General features: G+C 34.2%; 2 protein-coding genes across 2 annotated transcripts; one reads left to right on the top strand and one right to left on the bottom strand.

Annotated features, from left to right (window-relative positions):
* Positions 1-4,069: 4,069 nt before the first annotated feature.
* Positions 4,070-12,761, bottom strand: LOC125657171 (60S ribosomal protein L23a-like). The gene is made up of 5 exons (XM_048887828.2): positions 12,425-12,761; positions 9,539-9,773; positions 8,948-9,124; positions 5,722-5,791; positions 4,070-4,140 (listed from the first exon to the last, which is right to left on the bottom strand). Exons 1-5 carry the CDS (start codon positions 12,450-12,452, stop codon positions 4,126-4,128), a joined length of 525 nt encoding a protein of 174 aa, XP_048743785.1. The 5' UTR covers positions 12,453-12,761; the 3' UTR covers positions 4,070-4,125.
* On the top strand, positions 12,760-22,405 carry LOC125657189 (ras-related protein Rab-34-like). The gene is made up of 10 exons (XM_048887843.2): positions 12,760-12,901; positions 13,108-13,224; positions 14,551-14,642; positions 15,747-15,812; positions 16,554-16,655; positions 17,794-17,858; positions 17,950-18,077; positions 18,447-18,537; positions 19,196-19,312; positions 19,946-22,405. The coding sequence occupies exons 2-10, from the start codon at positions 13,156-13,158 to the stop codon at positions 20,008-20,010; spliced, it is 795 nt and encodes a 264-aa protein (XP_048743800.1). The 5' UTR covers positions 12,760-12,901; positions 13,108-13,155; the 3' UTR covers positions 20,011-22,405.
* Positions 22,406-22,812: the final 407 nt, after the last annotated feature.

Here is a 22,812-nt window from a genome sequence, read left to right as displayed (position 1 = left end):
CCCTGGCAGTAGTACACGGTAGTGAAGTTGTAATATTTTACTAAATTGACCTCAATCCCACTTTGAAAATCATTGATACGGGTCTGTATAATACATTACCAGCATTTCATAAGAAAGATACATTCAATACTTGTATCATGTTTTGTTTAAACTGAATATATTTGGAGCTCTAAAACACACAGTTTTCCGATAATTTCCAGTTTATTTTGTTATAGAATGATAATAATTTTTAAAAAACTGAGGAATTTTTCAAAAGTTTGGACAGAATTCTATTACTATTATTATACATTTATATAGCTCTTTATCTAATTATAAAAGACAATTACTCTATTCAAAAACGCTTTACATGTAAAGCAATCTAAAACAAAGAACAATAAATACATAGAAAAAGGCATGAAATAATACTATAACTTTTTTTTAAAATAACTGCATACATAAATACCGAATTACAGATCAAATGCAAGTTTAAAAAGATATGTTTTAAGTTTGTTTTCTACAGATATTCTTGAGTAAGTCATTGAAATAAACTTCTTTTTAAAACAATATGATATAAACAAAATGATACTTGTGATCAATCTGCAATTTTTATTTAAATAAAAAAAGAAAGCACAATAAAAGTATACAGGTTGTTTAATTGACTGAAAATAAGATTTGATGTATACATGTTAGGATAATGCGATCTTTTATAAATATTCGTTGTTAAAGATGATAAACAACTTCTTGAATGATCCATTAATTATTTTTAACTATTTTTGTTTCTTCATGCAGGAGATATTCAATAATACATAATAAACATAAAATTTAATACATGATAATGCAACGTACATGTACAACACATGCACCATATTTCTCACTAATTTCTGTGGAAACGAGGAGGTTATTTATATTCGGTAACCCCCTCGTTTCCACAGAAATTAATTTTTCACGACATGATGAATGATCTTGTACCCACGGTGCAGTGTAGAATGTGACCTCAATAGGGAATCACAGTTTTACATGGTAACACAATGCTATTTTTTATTTGCCTATCATGGAAAACAATCGTCTTCTCGAGATCAACATGACCATGGTTAGTCTAATTAATTTGCAAGCATCATCAGGTAGTGCAGATTCCAATTTATTCAATTAATGGCTCTGGAGGATAAGGTGAGGCCACAATAGGGAATCAAATTTTGAGTAGTTTTGAATATAAACTTTCATATTTCCGACATACAAAAGTACATGTAGCTGATCATTAAATGAAGACGCCTATATGTTTTAGACTCATGAGGTCAAAGTCACAACAATATAACCTTACAATGCTTTTCTTGTCACACTATAAGTTGAAAAGTTTTCCACATTAATCTCTCATGTTTTACAGAAAGGTTGTAAACCACTAGAGGCATAAATCTATATATCTTCGAGTTGTGGGGTCAAAGGTCAAGTTCATAAAAGACCGTCAAGCAAATATCTATTTTAACAGTTACAGACTATACTAAAGTTTTCAACATACTGCCTTCTTACTCTACAGAAAGGTAATTGCTCATTAAACCGTCAACATAAGCAACATTCTTCGTCATAAAAGGGTTCAGTCGTGTATTCCCACTTATTTTAAGTTCAAGTCTCAGTGGCGGATTTAGAGGGGGCGCAGCCGCCCCACCCCCTAAAATTTTCAAATTTACGGTAAATCGCGGTATCTTGTTTCGAAAAATGTACTAAACGATAAAAGAAGCAATAATTTCTTCCATTCCCGGAGAAATAAATGACAAAATCTTTTGATTTCTTGAATTACTTTATTGGGAGAACTTAATTTTTTCCAAAAAACCCTTAAAATTTGGGTAATTTTTATTAATTTCACCTTTTAAAAATGATAGAAAATAGTACAAATGACTTAATAGGAGAAATATTTCAAGCCACATAAACTCTGTAAAATCCAGGAGCTTCGCCCCCTGGACCCCCACGAGGGCTTCGCCCTGGACCGTCTGCCTCATAAAGTGGCGCCCCCCGTAACCGCAATTCCTGGATCCGCCCCCGAGTCTCCAACAAATATACTTCCACTATTGCATCCAAACTTTTTAATTATAAACAAACTTTGCAGTGCCTAGATATAGACCATTTTATACCTATCTTACGTGTTCTTCTTTCAACTATAGTTCAGCCGGACATGATGTTGATATAGTTGAAAATGAGGACCTGAAATCACTTTTTCGAAAAGGTCCTAAATACAGAGAACCTCGGTCTTTCTATTGACGACAGAACTTCATCTCTATTATGAATTCTGTCAAAGATTATGCCAGACGATGGGCTAAATATGAAAAAGAACTTGATAAAATGAGTTAAAAGCATAAGAGGAATATTAAAATCCCGTATAAGACATATCAAAACAAAAGTACGTACCATCTATCCTTCTGTGATTAGTAAACCAGAAGTGATAAAAAAAATTAGATATAGGTTACATGAGGAATATGTTTTGGTTCCAGCTGACAAAGCTTGTAACAACATTGTCTTTGTTTGTAAGGCTCATTATTACAACTGTATTTTAAACGAACTTGGCATTAATTCCACTTTTGGTAATCGTACTTATACACTAACTGCCCTTTCAAAAGATGAAATTCTTCAAAACTATGCTTCAGTTTTAGACACATTTAATATCCCAGTCAAAGGGTCGAATGAATATGAGTTACCGTACCTATACTGGATTCCTAAACTACATAAAAACCCTTACAAAGATACATTGCTGGATCTACCAAGCCCCTATCTTTGCTCCTCACGAAAATATTAACAGCTGTGAAGGAAAAACTTCAAACTCACTGTGCGACATCTTCACAAGTCAAGGGTTATTGATGAGTGCGAGGTAACGAATCAATAACCCTTGACTTGTGAAAATGACTGTGCGACTACATATTCCAGAAGTGGTGTAAATCAAATGTGGATTCTATAAAATTCTGAAGAACTTTTAGTAAACTTAAGTTTTTTTTTTAATAAATTCTGCTTCATATGAATATAAAAACAGGTCAGATAACAAAGGAGCACAATTCGTGCCCATGGTGAATTCCCCCAGACGGTTGGAACACCTGATCACCAAAGACCACGACGATATTGTCAATGAGGAACTCTAGTACATTTTTTATTTCAACTCCAGAGTACTTGTGCATGGAATCAGAGTGGTGTTTAACAAAGTAAGTTTTTGGATGACTGATAACTAGATATGAATATTTCCGTGTTCCATTTTAGTTGAAGAAGCAACTGCCTACGATGTCAAAAAGTTTAGTCTTTAATTTATCGCAAAGAATGGTCGTGAAAAGTGTTGAAAAGTCTTACGTTTTGATGTTGTTTTGCGATTTCAAGTTTACTATTACTTCATTATAAGAAGTTCTTTAGAATCCACATTTAAATTACACCACTGGCAGGTGTTGTGGCACAGTAGTGTTTAATTTCTCCTTCACAGCTGTTAATATTTTCGTGAGAACATTTACTCAATCCAGCAATATATCTTTCTTTGTGAAGTTTAGGAATCCAGTACATATATAGGTACGGTAACTCATATTCATTTACCCCATTGACTGGGATATTAAATGTGTCTAAAACTGAAGCATGGTTTTAAAGAATTTCATCTTTTTCAAGGACAGTTGGAGTATGATTACCAAATGTGGAATTAATGCCAAGATTGTTTAAAATGTCATGTTATCTATGTCATTTACTGTTATTGCATTGTGCTATAGATTATGTCAGGTTTCCATTTGTGATTAAAATTTATAATCATGACATTCTGTGATATTTTACACCTGAATAAAATGAAATCCCATTGTAGATGTGCATACACAAATGCAACCCATATATCACCGGTATCAACTATATGTATTTTGGTTCAACTTCAGCATTACAAAGTTCAGCAAAATCACCAGTGTATCCTTTTCAACTGGCGTGTCTCACCTAGACAGAAAAGTCGTTTTGTAATCCAGTTTCACTCATTCTCCAGTATGAACCATCTTAGCAAAAGTATGGGTCGAAACAAAGAGTGAACAATGTAGAACAATTTAATCCAATTTCTGCATCCTGTGCATTAATTCAAAAATAATAAACTGCAGTATGTTAGTGTTGTTGTTTTTTTTTATTTCCCCATATATACACATAACAATCTTCTGTTTAGATGATTCCAATCTGAAAAATAAGAAATAATTCATTTATACAATAATCTAATATTGTCATGGTTACTATGTTAAGACCCAACAAAACAGTTTTACATCAGGTAGATCTTTTTATGCTTGAAAAATATTTCATGTATCATATATCCCCCCACCCCCCCCCCCCCCCCCCCCCCGAATCGAAGATGGTTTTTGTCCTGTCTGTCATTAAGCAAGTACTAGTCTAAGAGCTTTAATATTTCACATGAGCATTCCTTGTGACAAGACCTTTCTGACAATATTAGAGCTTTCATATTGCACATGAATATTTTTTGTGACAAGATACTGGTACCAAGATATTTGTCCTTGTGACCTTGGCCATCTTTGGAATTGGCCATTATCAGGGGCATTTGTGTTTCACAAACACATCTTATTTTACACCTATGCATGAGGGAATGAAAGAAAAAACAATTTTTTTAAAAAACATTTGAATAAAGCAACTTTTTGGGTGTGTATCAAAATACAAAGCGAACTGAAGGTATATAAAGGCAACAGTCCTTACTGATGCTATTTAACCAAAAACTCATACAAACAGGCCATAAATACAAATTTCTTATTTTCATACTCAACAATGAAATCTAAACAAGAAATGTTTCAGAAACATGTAAGCCCACATGGTGCAAAATTGAAAAGGGTTATAAATGTGTAATTTCATTGACAGCATCAAGATATTGAGCAGACTCTTGACCTTTGACACTAAGATAATGAAGGATAAGATTTGGTCTACAGACCAACTGACCAGTGTTCGAAATTAACCATAGACCGATAGTCCGAGTCTATGTCAAATGACACTGGTATATGCCAATTGTAATTGAGATAGACCAAATTGTCTATGCCGATTTTCTAGATTTAAAGCAATAAAGTTATCCCAAAGGACCCTGCATGGTCAGTCAATGTCTGATAAATGTTATGAGGAAAGGAGGATATTAAAATGGAAAGAAAATATGCTTTCTAAGTACAATTTGAAATAAATAAAAATGTAATAAATACGTGTTATTTTTTTCAATGTTGCGGTCTATGTCAATTCGATGAGGTCTATGTCATCTTGTTTTCGCATAGACCAGTGGTCAATACCAAGTTTTAAACCAATTTCGAACACTGCAACTGACAAGTGTAAAACAATATGCCCACTAGTTTCGGGGGGGGGGGGGGGGGGGGGGGGGGGGGAGGCATAATAAATATTTGAAAGGATTCAAAATTAAATGTTAAAATTGTGGGTTTTGTTATTAGAACAATTAACACAAATATCCTATACTTATTGTTGAAAAACATAAACTTTATTTAGTTCAGCCTGACCACACATGTGAGCAACATTGACACCAACCAACACTTTTTATTTCATTAACACAGTTAAACCTCATTATCTCCAACTCAATGGGACCGAGAAAGCACTTTCAATATATCAAGGGTAAAATACTTATAGAATAAGTGGTTCAGATTTCCGAATCACTTCAACATATCCATGGTATTCGAGATATCAGTGTTCAAGATAACGAAGTTCAACTGTATTTGATCTTAATCCAGTTTAATCTCAATAATGATAAGTTTAGTATAGTACCTTGTTGGCAACATCTAATGCATCATAATCTGGGGCCAGTCTGACATAAGCTTTCTTCTCACCATCAGGTCTGTAACAACAACATCTATAGTTAATAGTCATATAGGAGACATATACTAAGAAACATTCACTAAACTCTGGAGACATAAGCTAAAACTTTATTTTACACTCACTTTCTGTACTGAAAATTATATGATGAAAGTATTCCCTTGCAATGAAGATGAATTGCAGATATATGTCACTGGATCCCGGACTGAGAATAAAGTGTACTTAGAACATGATCAGTAATGCATAACAATGGAAATCTGCCCCTGGGGCCATATATGGGAACACTTTACTGGTATACCTTTTTATCTAAGTCTCGCATACAGTGAATCAGTAAAACAGACTCATAATTTTCATTATCTTTCCAAAATCAAGATTGTTGAGCTCTTCCTTAAAATGACTTTGTCTTGGGTTTTACTGTTAGAAACTCAATTATCAAGTTTTGTGCATGTGCAAAATCGAACCGAACCCGACCCAAACAACACAACAGCTGTTTTTTTAGTATGGTTATTTCAAGTACCCATTGCAGTCTTTTTTGAGAAATGTTAATTTTCTTATTCTTTGAATGAGAACATTAACATTTCTCCGATAAGGTTGCAACATGTATCTGAAATAACCATAAAAAAGTTGAGTCGGGTTCGGTTCCATTTTTCCGTATTTCGTTTCAGGTCCACTTTTTATGATAGAATCATTATTCTAATTTATATAAACAACATGGAGTCAAAATCTAAAGTGTGGCTGCACTTTAGTTTATTGTTAATTGATATCATGGACAAAACAATGACAGTATTGAAGATATGTCAGACAATGACAGTATGTGCAAGATATGTCAGGCACACTCAAAATACGCCATAGGATCGACATCATCAATGACAAAACATTTACATCGGAAGCATTGAATGGAAATAAGTATTAGAGACTACTGTTTCTAGTACCATAGATTCTGACAAGTTAAACTAGAGTCCATTTTAACAAAATACAAACAAGAGACCCAAGGGCCACATTGCTAACCTGAGTCACCTTGGCTCATATTTAAAGATTTTCCCTATATTTTGGTATGTAAAATTTTGATCCCCCCTTGTGACCCCATTCTACCCCGGTGGCCATGATTTTAACAAACTGAAATCTGAAATATGTCAGAAAGCTTTCATGTAAATATCAGCTTCTCTGGCTCAGTGGTTCTTGAGAAGACTTTTAAAGATTTTCTTTATATATTTGTATGTAAAACTTTGATCCCCTATTGTGGCCCCATCCAACATTCGGGGACCATGATTTGAACAAACTTGAATCTGTAAATCTCAGCTTTTCTGGCCCAGTGGTTCTTGAGAAGATTTTTCCTATATATTAGTATGTAAAACTTTGATCCCCTATTGTGGCTCCATCCAACCCCCGGGGGCCATCATTTGAACAAACTTGAAAGACCCATCACCCAAGGATGCTTTTGGCGAAGTTTGCTTGAAATTGATGCAGTGGTTCTTGAGAAGTCGAAAATGTGAAAAGTTTATGACACCGACGACAGACAACGGACAAAGGCTCAGGTGAGCTAATAAAACTTTTTGATTTTAACTTGCTAATCAAAATTCTAAATAGCCATATAGAACCGATTGGAATTACCCAAACCTGAATGAAAAATCCTAAACCGACCCAACCTGAAATTTTTTGGAACCATGATAGCCCTATTTAGTTTGTGACAAAAAGATTCCATTCTTGTTTACATACATGCAACACAAAGTAAAGCAGTGATTCAGATTGGAATGCAAGTTAAAAGGACAGAAGACCCAAATGATACAAAAATTATAGGCCATTTTGGCCTAACTCCATGAAAACTTTAGGCCCTAAACATATATTCAAAGCAATGGTGCAAAATAAACTCAAAACTTCAAAGTTAAACTGACTTTTTATTTTTCAATTCTTCAGTTAATTATCATGACTGCAGATAACTGTTTCTGAATTCTTCTCGGTTGTTCCTGTGTTGCAGGGTGTTGTTTGTTTTACATCCCGTTGATAATTGAGACATTACCAATTGTAGGTTAAGTATCACAAACAACGCAAAAATAGTGATCAGTCATACTGACCGAAAAACAAAAATTTCATAGGCCATGTTGGCCTTTCTGGAGAATTTTAGTCGGCCATTTTCAATATTTATCAGCCATTTGCCGATGCCAATTTGAATCACTGTGAAGGCTAAAATATTGCTCTTATCCTTGCATTAAGATGGTCCATATTTTGATTGTCAACTTTAAAGAGTTATATTTTTAATGTTTAACATAAAAATGAAAAAAATTCTCACAAAAAAAACAAAACAAAAAACAACCAGAGCACCATGAACCAGTCCCTTGCAATGTGTTTGATCAAACTAACGATCAATATGCACTATATTCAGATCATCGCCAAATTTATTATACTGCCATTTTCCAATTCACAAAAGGTGGTGGTTTAACAAGCATTAACTTTATGATTTTTATCTATGAAGATTTTCAAATTTAAATAACTGTATAATGGCTAATCAGAAATATTACTAACAACCTTGCATTTGTTGCAAAGGACTCCATTAGTTCAATTGTTGTTTATTCCCATTTCAGAATTGTTCACTCTACTAGACATTATCAGTTTGAGGTAAAGTGCCACAAATTTAGACTTACATGTATTTATACATGGTACTTTCGGCCATAGCAGTGAGAGTTCTTTATCATGCCAACCCCTACCATAACACAGGACCTCCGTATCTAAGGTCATATCAAAAGGGCCTGTGACCTTCACTTTTAATGCCAGGTGATCGGCAAGGTAACAAGTTGGAACACTACGTGATTTGAATATCTAATTTTTGACGCGGCGTTAGATCGAGAATCGTAAAAAAGGAAATTATAATTTGTATTCTTCAGTGATGATCATAAAACATTATAAGAAACCATTGGTGCAAAATTTCCATGCAAACACACATCACAATGGTGAGACTGTCCAGTAAAAGAGCTACATACAATTAAATGTAATTAGTGTGCTGCCAAAACTGTTACAAAATAACCCACTTTGGGCCCCAGTTTTATTTTTGACGAAAACCTCTCGAACATTTTTCTCCAATAATTCTAATAATAGAAAAATAATTACTTCCTATATTCAGAAATCCTCCAATGACATACATTAATTTTGACCATGTAAAATGACCAATTGTTTGTCTACTCACCTGACCAGAGTATTGACTTTGGCTACATCAATGTCGTATAACTTTTTGACTGCTTGCTTGACCTGGGGTTTGTTTGCCCTTTTGTCCACAATGAACACCAGAGTGTTGTTATCTTCAATTTTCTTCATGGCGGACTCGGTGGTGAGGGGAAACTTAACAATGCTGTATTTGTCCAATCTGAAACACAAGTTATACATTACAACCAAACATCAGGGTACAGTTCATTCTCAATAACTCCTTTCCAGAGAATTTTTCATTGAACCCTAACCAGCTTCATGTAGTTTATGGGTCATTGTAAAAGGGGAAAAAAGAGACAAAAATCAGGGATTCTAAATGGTGGGTGGTGCATTTTAAAACAGTGATATATGCATATTTTGAGTTTCAGTCAACAACTTTATTTTTCCTTAAAAATATTTTTTTTGGGGTCTCAAACCAATAATCTTATTGTATGTCAATGTTGGATTTTTCATTAATGTTATATGATCACGAATGATACATCAAATATTCGCAAATGAAAGCAATAAGTAACAAAAGCTTCTTCACGGTGATGAAATGGACTGGTTTTGGGAATGACATTCTTAGTTCACCTACTTGCATATCTTGGAGACGCTCTTCCTGGGATACTTGGGGGCCCTGGGGAGGGACAGAGTCTTGGGCCTCCTGAAATGGACTGATGGCCTGAATTTCTTGTTCCTCTTGGTGTGAATACCACGAAGGACTGCCTTCTTAGCCTTCACAGCCTTGTCTGCGGTCTTTGGAGGCTTGGTCTTGGATTCCTTCTTAGCTCCACCCTCCTTCTTTGTGGCCACTGATTTGGCAGGGGCTTCTGTGAAAGAAGTGGAAGATATTTAACGACCTGCTTAAATAATAACCATATTCTTTGCTTGTCCAAAGCTAAATTGAATGGCTTCAAGTATATTACTACTAAATTTTATTTGTCCTCAGTTTTAGGTGCCTTTAGATATTATCAACACTACAAGTTTTCAATTCCAATGGGGCTTTGATACAATGTTTGATGGTATGTCAGTCTTGACACAAGTGTATTGGCAAATTATGTCATGGATTCTTTGATTTTAAAGTCATGAGCAGCAATGAAAAAATACTGACTTAAAAAGTTAACACCAAAATTATTTGCAGTAAAAGTTGGACTGTAAATGATTGATTGATTTTAAAGACCTGTTTACTCGTGTTGTTGTCTCTCAGTATTTGTGATTGGATTTGTCAGCAAGATTTTCTTTAAGACGTTTTTACATTAACAAATGAAGACCATGCAACTACATATACCCTTATCAAAAAACAAATGAATATATAATTAAGATTGCATCTCTCTACATTGAAAATTTTAAATAAATACCAATAACAAAATAAATAATTGTCAATAGAATATGCAAATGCCACATGAAGAAATTTCTGATCTCATGAATTAATCTTAAGTTCCAGTTATTAATTTTTTAATCATGTGGGCGATAATTTCATAAACATGTACTTTTGCTTGTTATTCCCACCTGTAGCTCATCTTAGCTCACATTATTCAAGATATCCGTTCATACCTCTTGTCTACTTTCGAAGTGATTCCCAATGTTTGTGTACTTTTGTTTCAATGTGACATAAATTTCTGCCAACATGAGAGTAAGAGAAATTATTTACAAATACTGCAACGAACATACGTAGATGTACTTCTTTTCATAGACAGACCCGAGAAAATTTCCAAAGATGGTCTTACTTCGCCTTCATTCGCGGGGTTTCCGTTATTGGTTATGATCAAAGACGTTTTATAACTCACATTTTTGAGCAATTGGTAAAGCATCAAAAGGATACGGATAAAAACAGGAAACTGTAAAAGCTAAAATGCAAACTCACGGATTTCCGTATTCTTGTATATGAAAATGTGAGACATATTTTGGACTCAAAATCCATACAAAATACGGCGAAATCGTGAGAGTAAATAGGTCTGATTTAATATTGTTCAGTGATTTTTCTATGTTTTTTACAAGGGTCCTGTGGCTTTCAAATTGGGAAAATCAATTTTATAGTAAATAAGTTTTAAAATCATATCAAACATTATTTTATCTTTATTTTACACTTCTAATTTTCTTTAACCTTCTAAAATTTTCAACTATTCTATCCAAATCATCATTCCCATAACTCTTTGTTAAGTCTTATGCATATAGTTCACATCGAATATTTATTTTTTTCAAATACATTTTCCTTTCATAATTTTATTATTGGGGGAAAATGCAAGCTAAATTGGGAATAAAAATTGGCAATTTTTAGGAGGGGAAAGGGCCAAAATTCGGCCTAAAAAAATCACTGTTGTTTAACACCCCTCTCGAGCATTTTTCATTAATATGGAGACATCACCATTGCTGGTGAAGAGCTGCAAAATTTAGCGCTTACAGCCTTTTGGCAAGGGGGGGGGGGGGGGGGGGATCTTTATTGTGCCACACCTGCTGTGACATGGAGGCTCGGTTTTTGCAGTCTCATCCGAAGGACAGCCACATTTACCAGTGATTTTTCAAAAGGGTCCTGTGGCTTTCGAATTAGGAAAACTACATTTTGATCAAATTGGGAAAACCTAGTCATTATTGTAAATATGCTAAATATATCATATCAAACAAGAAATCAAACACAAATTTTTGTCATTCTTCTTTATTTTACATACTTACTTTCTTTTCTTTAAGCTCTTAAAATTTTTGACTTTTCTTTCTAAATCATCTAGAATTGATGCGTCTTTGTCATGTAATACATAAACTATTCACATTGAACTTATTTTTTAACAAATACGTTTTTTGCCAGTTTATATTATTGGGAAAAGTGCTAGTTAATTTGGGGGGAAAAATTGGTCTTTTTGGGGAGGGGAAAGGGCCGTTATTCAGACCAAAAATGGGTGTTTAAAAATCACTGTTTAGTCGCCTCTTACAAACAAGGGGTACTGTGGACCTATTCTAACCCAGATCCCCACAGAATTCAAAGTAATACATAGCAATACAATACTATCTTTTAGTTGCCAATCATGGAAATCTGATACTATATAGTGAAATTTTATCATAAAGATTTTTATCAATAAATCTTGACAACTTCCTGCAGAATATACATGCAATTGTAGTCATTTGTTCTTCTTATTAAGCCAAAATATTTTTACTATAGACAAGAGACCATCTTATTCATTAATATCTGAGATGCACGACAAACTGAATATATGAGATTTCAAAAACACATTGCAACTTGTTATCAAATCAAAGCACTAATTTGTAAGCAAACTTTGTTCTCTTTCAAATCTTTAGGTTGCCAATCACTATCAACCCCCCAACCCCCCCTTTCTTCTCACAATTTCTCTCTTTTTACTACGATAATGTATTTATCCGCGGATGAGAAGCATATTTTTATTTATTGACGTAACCATAGACTGTTTTGATATAAATATAACATGTTCTTTTTATGAATTGAGGTCAAAAGAGCATTTCTCATTTTCCATACTTTCCGTTCCCTTCTTTTTGGGAGCCATGTTGAATCTAAAAAGAATGAATCGTGCTGCGCACGTGTTGAATTCGCATCTGTGTCATTATACGGATCGTACTAATCATCTACTATTCAAACGTTTAACTGACGTTCTTATTTTCTTTCATAAATCGTACTTAATAATGTCACAAATTATGAATAATGTCTTACAAATATATTTTTTTATTTAGTAAATCAAATGTTTTGAGGTGCCATTTCCTGAACGTTAGATGTCTTTAATATCAAAGTTATTCACGTATTTCACGTACGAAAATTACACAATCAACGTTTGACTTAACCAAAGAAGGCGTTCCTAGCTGCAACTTCCGGTTAAATAACTGTGAAACGTGATTAAGTCTGAACAATGAATGAATGGGTGGGTTATAATGACAAAACCAAGGAGCTCAGATCTTACAGACTATACTGAATAGAGTAAACAGGACAAAATATAACAAGGTGAATATTTAGCTAAGTGTTTTACCAAGTTCAAGTAGATTCACAGGTGTTAGGCCTAAGCCCTAAGTTTAGATTCATAATCACAGGTGTTAAAAACGATTCATTATCAAAACTAGTTTACTTACATTGTTAATTATAACTCTACTTATCGCCAATGTAGGACAAAACTTGCACTTGTGATGTTTCATAAAAGTATTTATTTACAGGATATAGACTTTATAGGGGGAGAAATTCGCTAAAGTAATACAGACAAGATGTCAGCTGGAAGAACTATCCTTACAAACAATGTTGCCAAAGATCGAATGATCACCAAATTCCCACAGGTAAAACATCACAATTGAGTTGGATGGGACATAGTAACACAGTGGTGCATGTAAAGTCTTTTCTTGTATTTTTTCTCTCCGTTTTCTTTCTTTTTTGCAGGGTGGTATATTTTTTTAAAAAATTCTTTGGTATCACAGTGACCCAGCAATTTGCACTGTCTCGTACTGCGAGCTCTAATGACTAAAGCATTCTAAAAAGTCTGTGCTGAAGCTGCACATTCATCTAGAATTTTTTGGGTCACCAATCCGAGAAATTCCTCATTACAAATGGCAGAGATCTTGTAAAGTTACATCTAATTAATCTAAAATCAAGAATTTGCATAGATTATCTCAGTTTCATCCTTATCTTGTGGTCCCCTATGCATTAGGCCTAATGTGTAACGAAATGTAATACAGTGGTAAGATGATAGATGTGAGACGCCATGGTCTACATTTTGAAGTCACACCTGAAGCAGTGGCAGATATAAATCAGGAGTTGAAGCACATGGTTTTGACACAATCTGAGCAAACTGGTATATATAGTATATAGAGTGAAGGGAGCTGTTAAAGCCGCCATTAATTCTCCGTTACTCGCTTCAAATTCTTCAAACTTCGATATTAATCGTGATAATGCATAAAAAGTTCTCCTAGTTGAAAGCCAGAATATTGTTTTGTTTTGTAATACATAAATCGTTTACCTGACTTCACAGAAACTTTGAAAAAAGAAGTCCGACTGCTGAGAATTAGGTCACCGTCGTTAACCATGTTAACCTTTCACCATTTTCTCCATGCAATTTTCTTTCATTACGACACGTTGGATTTTATGCATTGGTTTCAGTCCAACTTAGAATTACCGTTTAAAATATAGCTACTTGTGGTCACCCTCACAATATTTGAATGAATGTTGATCGTCCATTTTGGCAGATCAGATTCATTTTCGCCAGCTATTAGCCTCCGAGTTCAAACTAGACAACCATATTATGGTTGTTCAGCACTGAATTGACTGAAGTTCAAAAGCAAAAGGTGCAAAACGATTGGACAATATTACTACTTTTGCTGCGGATCTTCAACGGAAATTGAATGTTTAGATATGGTTTGAGGAGTTTCCCTGGGAAAAATTTCTGGATCCGCTCATGTACATGTAGCTGTGTTTGCTCTAACAATAGCTCTGTAAGTTGAACATATTAATTTAAAAGGTCATGCATAGGCACAATGATTTTCAGTCATTAATGCAAGTATGAAATGCATTGCGTGCAATGTGTGAATGTGACCAGTTTGTGATGCTTTTGTTATACATATCAGATAGTTCTGTACTCTGTGGTTTAATCATGCTAATCTGTAACCTAGGCATTCCATCCTGATGCCACTCCATACCAGAAAATGAACTTTCACCCCAAAGTGAGACAAGCTTGTGGAGAAAACAAAACAGGACGAGTTGGGTAAGTTTTAATTGTTTTACATACATGTATAACGTACATCACTTTGAGAGTTTTTACTTGAATTGAGACATCACCAGCTGTAGGTAAAGTACCACAAATTCAGGGTCATACCAGCAAGGATTCTTTTAAATGTCAATGCCTGTCGTGACATGGGACCTCAGTCTATGCGAAAGTTTTTTGGACCACACAGGACATTCGGTCCTGTGTAATCAATGAACACACTGGACTGAATCAAATTTGTCAGACCAAAAAACCTAATATAAAAAAGTGAAACACGTGAAAATGCAAAACCAAGGGAATCTTATTTATTATACTAGTATGTAATACTATACCAGGGATCCCTTCCGTATAATACTTTAGACAGTCCATGCGGTTTTAATCACATTCATTTACATATTTGGATTTGTGTGCTATTTTTTACTTATAACAAACATTTAAATGACTCCGCATCAAAATAGTAAAGCTCAAAACCGGACACTGAAACATCGGATATTCCGGTCCGGTGTAAAAAAAATTATGCATTGGACCTGAGGTATTGCACATCGGTATGGTCCGATGTCTTTCGCATAGACTGGGACCTCCATTTTTAAGGTCATATCCGAAAGACCAGTGATTCTGAGTGTTTGTTGAAGAAGCAATCACTACCTATGTTTATGTCTTGGGTTTGACGCGGTCATGGCACAAGTGGGGCTCAAACTAATAACCTTATTGGTTATGAAGTGGACGCTCTACCACTGAGCTGTGTAAGTAAATTGCAATTGATATTGATACTAATTCCAGAGCTCTGGAATATCCAGTCAACTGGTCACCTGCAATCAACCTGGTCTGACCATTACACGATATTGTGATAAATCTGTTTGAATTGGATAATACTTTTAAACTCCAAATTTGGACAACTATAGTATTCAAAGTTCTACATTTGACTGCAAACCTGTTGCAAGTTTAGACAATTTAGGGAAAGGCACCAATTTTTTCCCCCACATGGGATTGGTAGTGTAAAAAAAAACATGACATAGAAATTTGAATTGATTGGGAAAGTACAAACAACATTAATTTGATAATGATATATTGAATGCAAATAATTATAAATTTATTTTATTCCAGTTTAAAAATTTGTAAAGCTGTGTTAGTAGGAGACGTTTCTGTAGGAAAAACCAGCTTAGTAAACAGGTAAGTTGAACAATGATTAATATACATCAAGATCTAGCTTCTTTATCACGGAATTATTATAATGATCATCAAAGAAAAAATGTAATCTGCAATTAGTTTCATGATGCTTGTTTTATCTACTTGAATTGTACCATATTTTTAATTTTTTATACACCCGTCTAAGACGGGATGTATTCTATTATGATATAGCGTTGTTTGTGCTGTCTGTCTATCTGGACCTTGTAGGCAAAATGAACTGTAATCTCCAGGATCTTACAACTTGGTACATTTTATCATCATGATGGGCTAGGACCGTCAAATTTGGTACACATACTCCTCATCTCAAATGGGGGACACCTTTTGTTTTTCAAGGTCAGAGGTCAAGGTCGTAGTATCACTTAGTAGGAATACTTTGTTTTCGTTTTCCAGATTTCTTTTGGTCATGAGTAGAGGTATTGCCCTTTAAATTTTGTCATAACCTCCCTGTCAGAGAAATACATGTACACAATCAGTTTACATTTTACCTTGATTGGTGCACCATGGCCTACTTTAGGGCTAAAAGTAGGTCAAATAGTTTTCTGGACATTTTCTCACCATTGATACAGATACAGCACTGAAGGTCTAACGAGCGTATGTTGTACTGTGTCTGGTACTCTTGTTTCATTAATTTGAAGTAAATTAATCTATTCATGAAATTCTATTTTATCATTCTTGCCTGTATGAAACATGCAGTATTAAAATAACAATGTGCTTTTAAAACAGATTTTGCCATGATGCCTTTGATCGTGACTACAAGGCTACTATAGGAGTGGACTTTGAAGTGGAGAAATTCTCAATCCTCTCTGTTCCCTTTACTCTCCAGATGTAAGTATCAAAGTAAAAACAACGATAATATCACAGTAGAGGTCTCTGTTCCCTTTACTCTCCAGACGTAAGTATCAAAGTAAAAACAACGATAATATCGCAGTAGAGGCAAAGGGACTTTGAAATGACCCATCGGAAGTTTTGTTTGGATTTGTAAAGTTTTGATGGAATTTTTTTAATGAAATTTGTTAAGAGTGTCATTTTGTGAAAATTGTTTTGTGAAAATTGCATCCTTCTGCAAAAACGTCTCTAGATCAATTCATCACTCATAAATCATGAACAAATAAAAGTTGGTTTACTGTGTTGAAAAGAATTGTCTCTGTGGAGCTGTTAATCCTGCTGTGATAGCCTGGCTTTGCTGGTCTCTCAGAAAGCAGACAACAGTAGGATAAAGTTTTCTAAATTATCCATCTCCAAGAAACTGTTGATGCTACTTGATTAAAACTCGTACATGTATATTTACATTTCCAATATTTTTGCCTTTGATATTTTTTGTAATCTTTATGATGAATATTTCTTCATGAATGCACTGCAGTTGGAAAAAAAAATCACATATAAATACAGAACTACTTGATAAATACTACATTATTTTAAGGGCTGGAAATTCTGACAGACATAAAATGTAGAATTTATATATGTACATGTATAAGAATTGAATTTCGTTTTTGACATGATCTTCAATACCTCATGCTGGCATACTTTTTCATGAAGTGCTGACACACTTCATGAAGTAAAGTGAGTAAAGTAAAACCTTGAAAAAGACGAGGGTTTGGGGGACCACCATAGGCAAGGGGATCCAAGATGGAAAAGTCCATATAAGGTCTTGCAAAGATTTTTTTTGTTACAATTTTTAAATGGTTTCACATTTTTATGACATCTCTTATGGTCAGGAGTTTTTCTTCCATACCATCACCACATGTACATAAGTTCTCTCTTCAATGTTTGTGAAATTTTATGGGCTGACACGGTGTACAATTCTCATCATGACTTCTCATTTGAATAACATGGGACTTTATGGTATCAATAAATTGATGATAAAGTTCATTCTGGGAGTCTCTTTGCATTACACTGACACATGAAATACCTCTTTTTCTTGAAGATTTGAACTCACTTTATGTAATTGTTTATTTGTTGACAGTTGGGACACAGCTGGACAGGAGAGATTCAAATGCATAGCAGCCTCGTATTATAGAGGAACTAATGGTAACAGTTTAATGACAGATTGACTTCAGATTCACAGTTGTAATTATTCCAAACGTTACGCCACAGTTAATTTTTTGTCTTTGCCGTTTAGTTGTCATGGTAGTCTTTGACCTTAGCGATGAGCGATCATTGACAAATGCCTCTCGCTGGATGGCGGATGCATGTGAAAATGCAGACGAACCTGTCAAGTTTCTGGTTGGCACAAAGAAAGACAAATTGGTAAAAATTCTTCATGTGAATATTACAGATTTGAACTCTTAAATACATGCATAATCTCTCATACAACTACAGATGGAAACTTGGATATTTCTCCCAAAAGTGATATGCATACATCTGTAGTGGAATCAAAATACACAGTACTGAAATTTCAAATAGCAAAAAAAAGAAAGATTGAAAAAGATCTTGATCTAAAAGGCAAAATAAATTGGCAAAACTTTTTGAATGCAAATAAACGACTTATTGTACACTTTTAGTATCATGCCAAGTTCTGTTACAACTGATTTCTCATTTTTAGTATCATGCCAACAGGAGTTCTGTTACAGCTTATTTCACACATCTAGTATCATGCTAACAGAAGTTTTGTTGTAGTCCCCTGCTGCCTATGATAATGTAGAAAGACGAGCTGCTGAAATATCCAGGACCCTGGGGGCAGAGTACTGGGCGGTGTCTTCAAAGTCAGGTAAGTAAAGTATATGGTTCTAGATCTGTTGCAAGTACAATGTAGTGTGACAGTAGTACACGCAGTGTCCATTACTCAGGTACAACACTACTGAAGTGTACAGTCACTGCCAGAATTTTCTTGTATAGAATCCCTTCTTGCCAGCTATAAAATGTAGGTCTGGATTATTGGTTTTTGTAGTGGCAAATTCAGAATTCCTCTTATATTTTTCTTAATTGGTCAATGCAGTGACAGTTTTATATCATGCCAACATTTCCTTGGACTCAGGACCTCATATTTTCAGGGTTTCAAATTACAAAAACTCATGTCTTGAATATTGAATATCAGATTGACTGACAGTAAAAGTCAGGGGTAAAAAGATGGATTTTGAATTTAAGCAGTTTGTACTTTACCACCAGGAAAATCAAAATAGAAAAGATAGAAAAAAAATCGTAACATTTGTACTCACTTAATGAACTGTATTTCAAAGATTTAGAACGATTAGAGCCCCGTAACTTTGCTGTATGAACTAACGGAACTTGCGACTGTTTGCAGACCCTCTACCTTCAAGACACATTCCTATCCCCACCCACTAAGTATCCTTGAAGTGCCCCTGATTCTTACTAAGTGTAACAGTTAAGGCTTCCACGCATTTCATTCCTTCTTTTGCTGTTTACAGGAGAGAACGTAAATGACTACTTTTTCCGGGTTGTGTGTCTGACATTTGAGAAGGCTGTGCTGCGGGAGTTGGAATACTCTCCAACACAAACTAAACAGATTGGAAACGACTTAATTAGTGAGTATATGCATTAGTAAAGAAAGAAGGAACAACTTACAATTTGTATCTGTAGATGTGCGAGTCGTTATACAATCTCCAGAGTTGTTGGTATCTCCACTACCTGTTTATGAGGTACAATTGACAACTTTGGATAGAAATTTATCGTTTTTCACTTGTTGTACATGTATGATAACAGATTAGTTCAATTTTCCTTGAATCACATACAAGATTACTACGCGTAGCCACATGCCCTCTGCCGCCTCAGAAAAAAAGTTGAAGCGCAAATGTCCCATAACTCCTGTAAAAATTGTATAATCAAAATGTTGGTGTTATATGATGAACTAGATATTGTGACTAACAATCCTACACAATTTGAACAAAATCCGTTGAGTGGTTTCCGAGGAGTTGGATCCACAAAGTGTTCCTATAGTGTAGCATGTACAAAGTTCCATAACTCCTGTAAAAGTTTAATCAAATTGGCGATCAGTACGATCAACTACATATGGGGATTAAAAATATACAAAATTTTAACAAAATCTGTTGAGCTGTTTCTGAGGAGTTGCATTGGAGGATAACAAAACTGTGCTGAAGTGGAGGAATAGTAAGATTCTTTTGTAACATGTCCACTGACAGTCTGTTTCCCTGTTTCAGAGATGGAGAAGAATGATCTATATGAGGAGAAGAAAAAGAAGTCAATGAAATGCTGCAATGTCTAAGTTTAGTCTGTTCACTTGTTCATCACCTTGAACTGTTTCCATTCCTTGCCATGTTTGACTGTTGGCCCAACATCCCCTGAAGGGGGCGTTGTTAAAGCGTGAAATGTTTCAGTCATAATATGTACGTGTACCATACATATGTGTTATATACAACACATTAACATTGTTTTGGTAGTTGTGAATGTAAAGGTGGATTCAAGATGTAGAAAGTCTTTGTGAATCTCAAAATTTTATGATAATTCATGGAAAAATACTATAAAAGCATTGCTTAAAAGTATTGTGCATTAATATGTCTGTTTTTAAATTTGGATATACATGTATGCATTATTTTTGATCTGGACATTGCTCCACATCAAGGTTTTATGATGTAATTTGTGTGGTTTGCCTATGATTCCAAAGTTTATCAACATACATAAATGTAATCTATTTTCACACACTTGAATTCCAATATTATTGTTGGTATTAATGCACCAATGCTGAACACTATTATTTATAATTTGTTTACACCTGTTTAAGTATTTTAGTGACTAGACCATTGTTTGTATACATGTGACTTTGAATGTTCTGTGTTCTGTTTAAATATTTTCAGTGACCAGATCATTGAGTGATGTGATTTGTTTTTTCTATGTTCTGATTAAGAGTTTTATTGACGTAATCACTGAATCTTGTGGTTTGAATATTTCGTCTTCTGTTCAAGAGTTTTAGCGACCAGATCATCAAATTTTTGTGATTTGTATATTCAGTGTTCTATTTAAGAGTTTTAGTGACCACATTGTTGAATCTTGTGATTTGAATATTCGGTGTTCTGTTTTAAGAGTTTTAGTGATCAGATCATTGAATTTTGTGATTTGAATATTCTGTGTTGTGTAACATTTTGTAAGGTCAGACACACTCCAATGACTCCAGACTACCGTCCATTTCCACTTGATAATGTTAACTTATGTATAGTTTTGTGAATGTGATAGGGGTTTTTGTTTACCGGAGGCATTATTTAGTACATGTATTTAAGGAATGAAGGTAATGCAAGTCCTTCACAGTTTGTAAAAAAGAATAAATTATGAAAATTTACTTTTATAACACACAGAATGAGTAGAAATTACTTGCATTCTTTACAATTCAATTAAGTAAACTGCATTTAATGAATAATCTTAAAGAGAGTTTTAATTTTGTATGAAAGAGCAATATTGCCATAGCAACAATGGAAACAGAGAAGCCAAACGCAGTGTGACATAATTCCTAATTCATATGGTGCAACTTAATGACAACTTTGTTTTTATTATGTAAGAAATATTGATAAAGTCAAATCAATCAATCAAATTTCCTTGTACAAGTGAAATTAAGTTATAAAGTCAATGCAAATCATGAAGAACTGTTTGTTGCATTCAAATTTTTTTTTACTAATATGCTGTCCTTTTGCTTTGTGAATTGTTCAAAGGTTTCTTTTAAGTGGTGCATATATATATTTGTGGTGCATATATATTTTTATGATACATCCACTCACTTGGGTCACAGCACCTTTTAGATCTATTGATCCATTCACTGCACCTTATAGATCCGTTTTTCCATTCATTGCACCTTTATATCTGTTTATCCATTCACTGCACCTTTTAGATCTGTTGATCCATTCACAACACCTTTTAAATTCTTTGATTCCTTCCCAACACCTTTTAAATTCTTTGATTCACTCACAACACCTTTTAGATCTGTTGATCCATTCACAACACCTTTTAGAACTGTTGATCCACTGACACCTTTAAATTCTTTGATCCACTCCCAACACCTTCAAATTCTTTGATTCACTCAGTTATATTGCTGTGTTCCAGTACTTGCATTTTCAGCCGTGAATTTCTGTTGACATAGTTTTATCAAGTGACATGGTCATCCTAGTGACACTAAAATAAATTGGTTGTGTAGATTAGATTTAGGATTAATTCAGAAATATAAATTCAGGGATAATTAACATGATTTTTTTTAAAATTGATTCATTTTATGGTGTGTTTTTTTCAAAGTTGCCAATGTCTTTTACCAGTATTGAAAATACTGATACTAATAAGTACATGTACAGTATATTGGTTGTTCACCATAACTGTGAGATGCCCATTTCTGGTTGTTGAAAATTAAAGGTATATTTAGCTCAACAATATTTATTCTATTCAGAAGAAACAGTGTGGGTCTGAACAACAGGTTCAGTCTATTTTAGCTCTCTCCTATTATTTTTGAATTATGCATTTGATTTTCATGTTTAATGAAAATGGTTGTGTGGAAAATATATGCATTTCACTATGCAAACTTTTTTTTTTCTTTTGTAGAATAAATTTTTTTTGTTGAGGAAGATTGGCTAGTCAATTTACATGGTCATATTATAATGAATTATTAAACAAAATTGAAAATAAAACTATCTCGGATTTGTTTATAACGAAATATTTTGTGTACGGCTGATGTAGGATTACCAGGAAAATAATGTCTTCTGTTAACTCAGGAGATTAAATTCTCATGATTTGAGACTTTTAAGAAAACTAGCAGGTTTAGAAATTTTTATTCTGTGCAAGACAGGAGGTGAATTGTTATATTCTTAGTCATTCCATTTAATGAATAATCTGGACTTGACCACAAATTCAACAGAAGTTTTACCTCCACAAAAATTCATGATTTCAGATTTTGATGGTCAGTGGTAATCTGTACATGTGTTAGTCGCACAATACCATCAATCACAGGGGTAAAATGTCTTGTAACAGTTCATGATGAGGGTTAATGTCTTGTAACAGGAGAGTAGGTCTAACTGGGACATGGGAATCCAAGACA

This window comes from Ostrea edulis, chromosome 1, assembly GCF_947568905.1.
Source record: "Ostrea edulis chromosome 1, xbOstEdul1.1, whole genome shotgun sequence".
Lineage (NCBI taxonomy): Eukaryota > Metazoa > Mollusca > Bivalvia > Ostreida > Ostreidae > Ostrea > Ostrea edulis.
The sequence above is the reverse complement of the archived record's forward strand: the minus strand, read 5'-3'. Positions and strand labels throughout refer to the sequence as shown.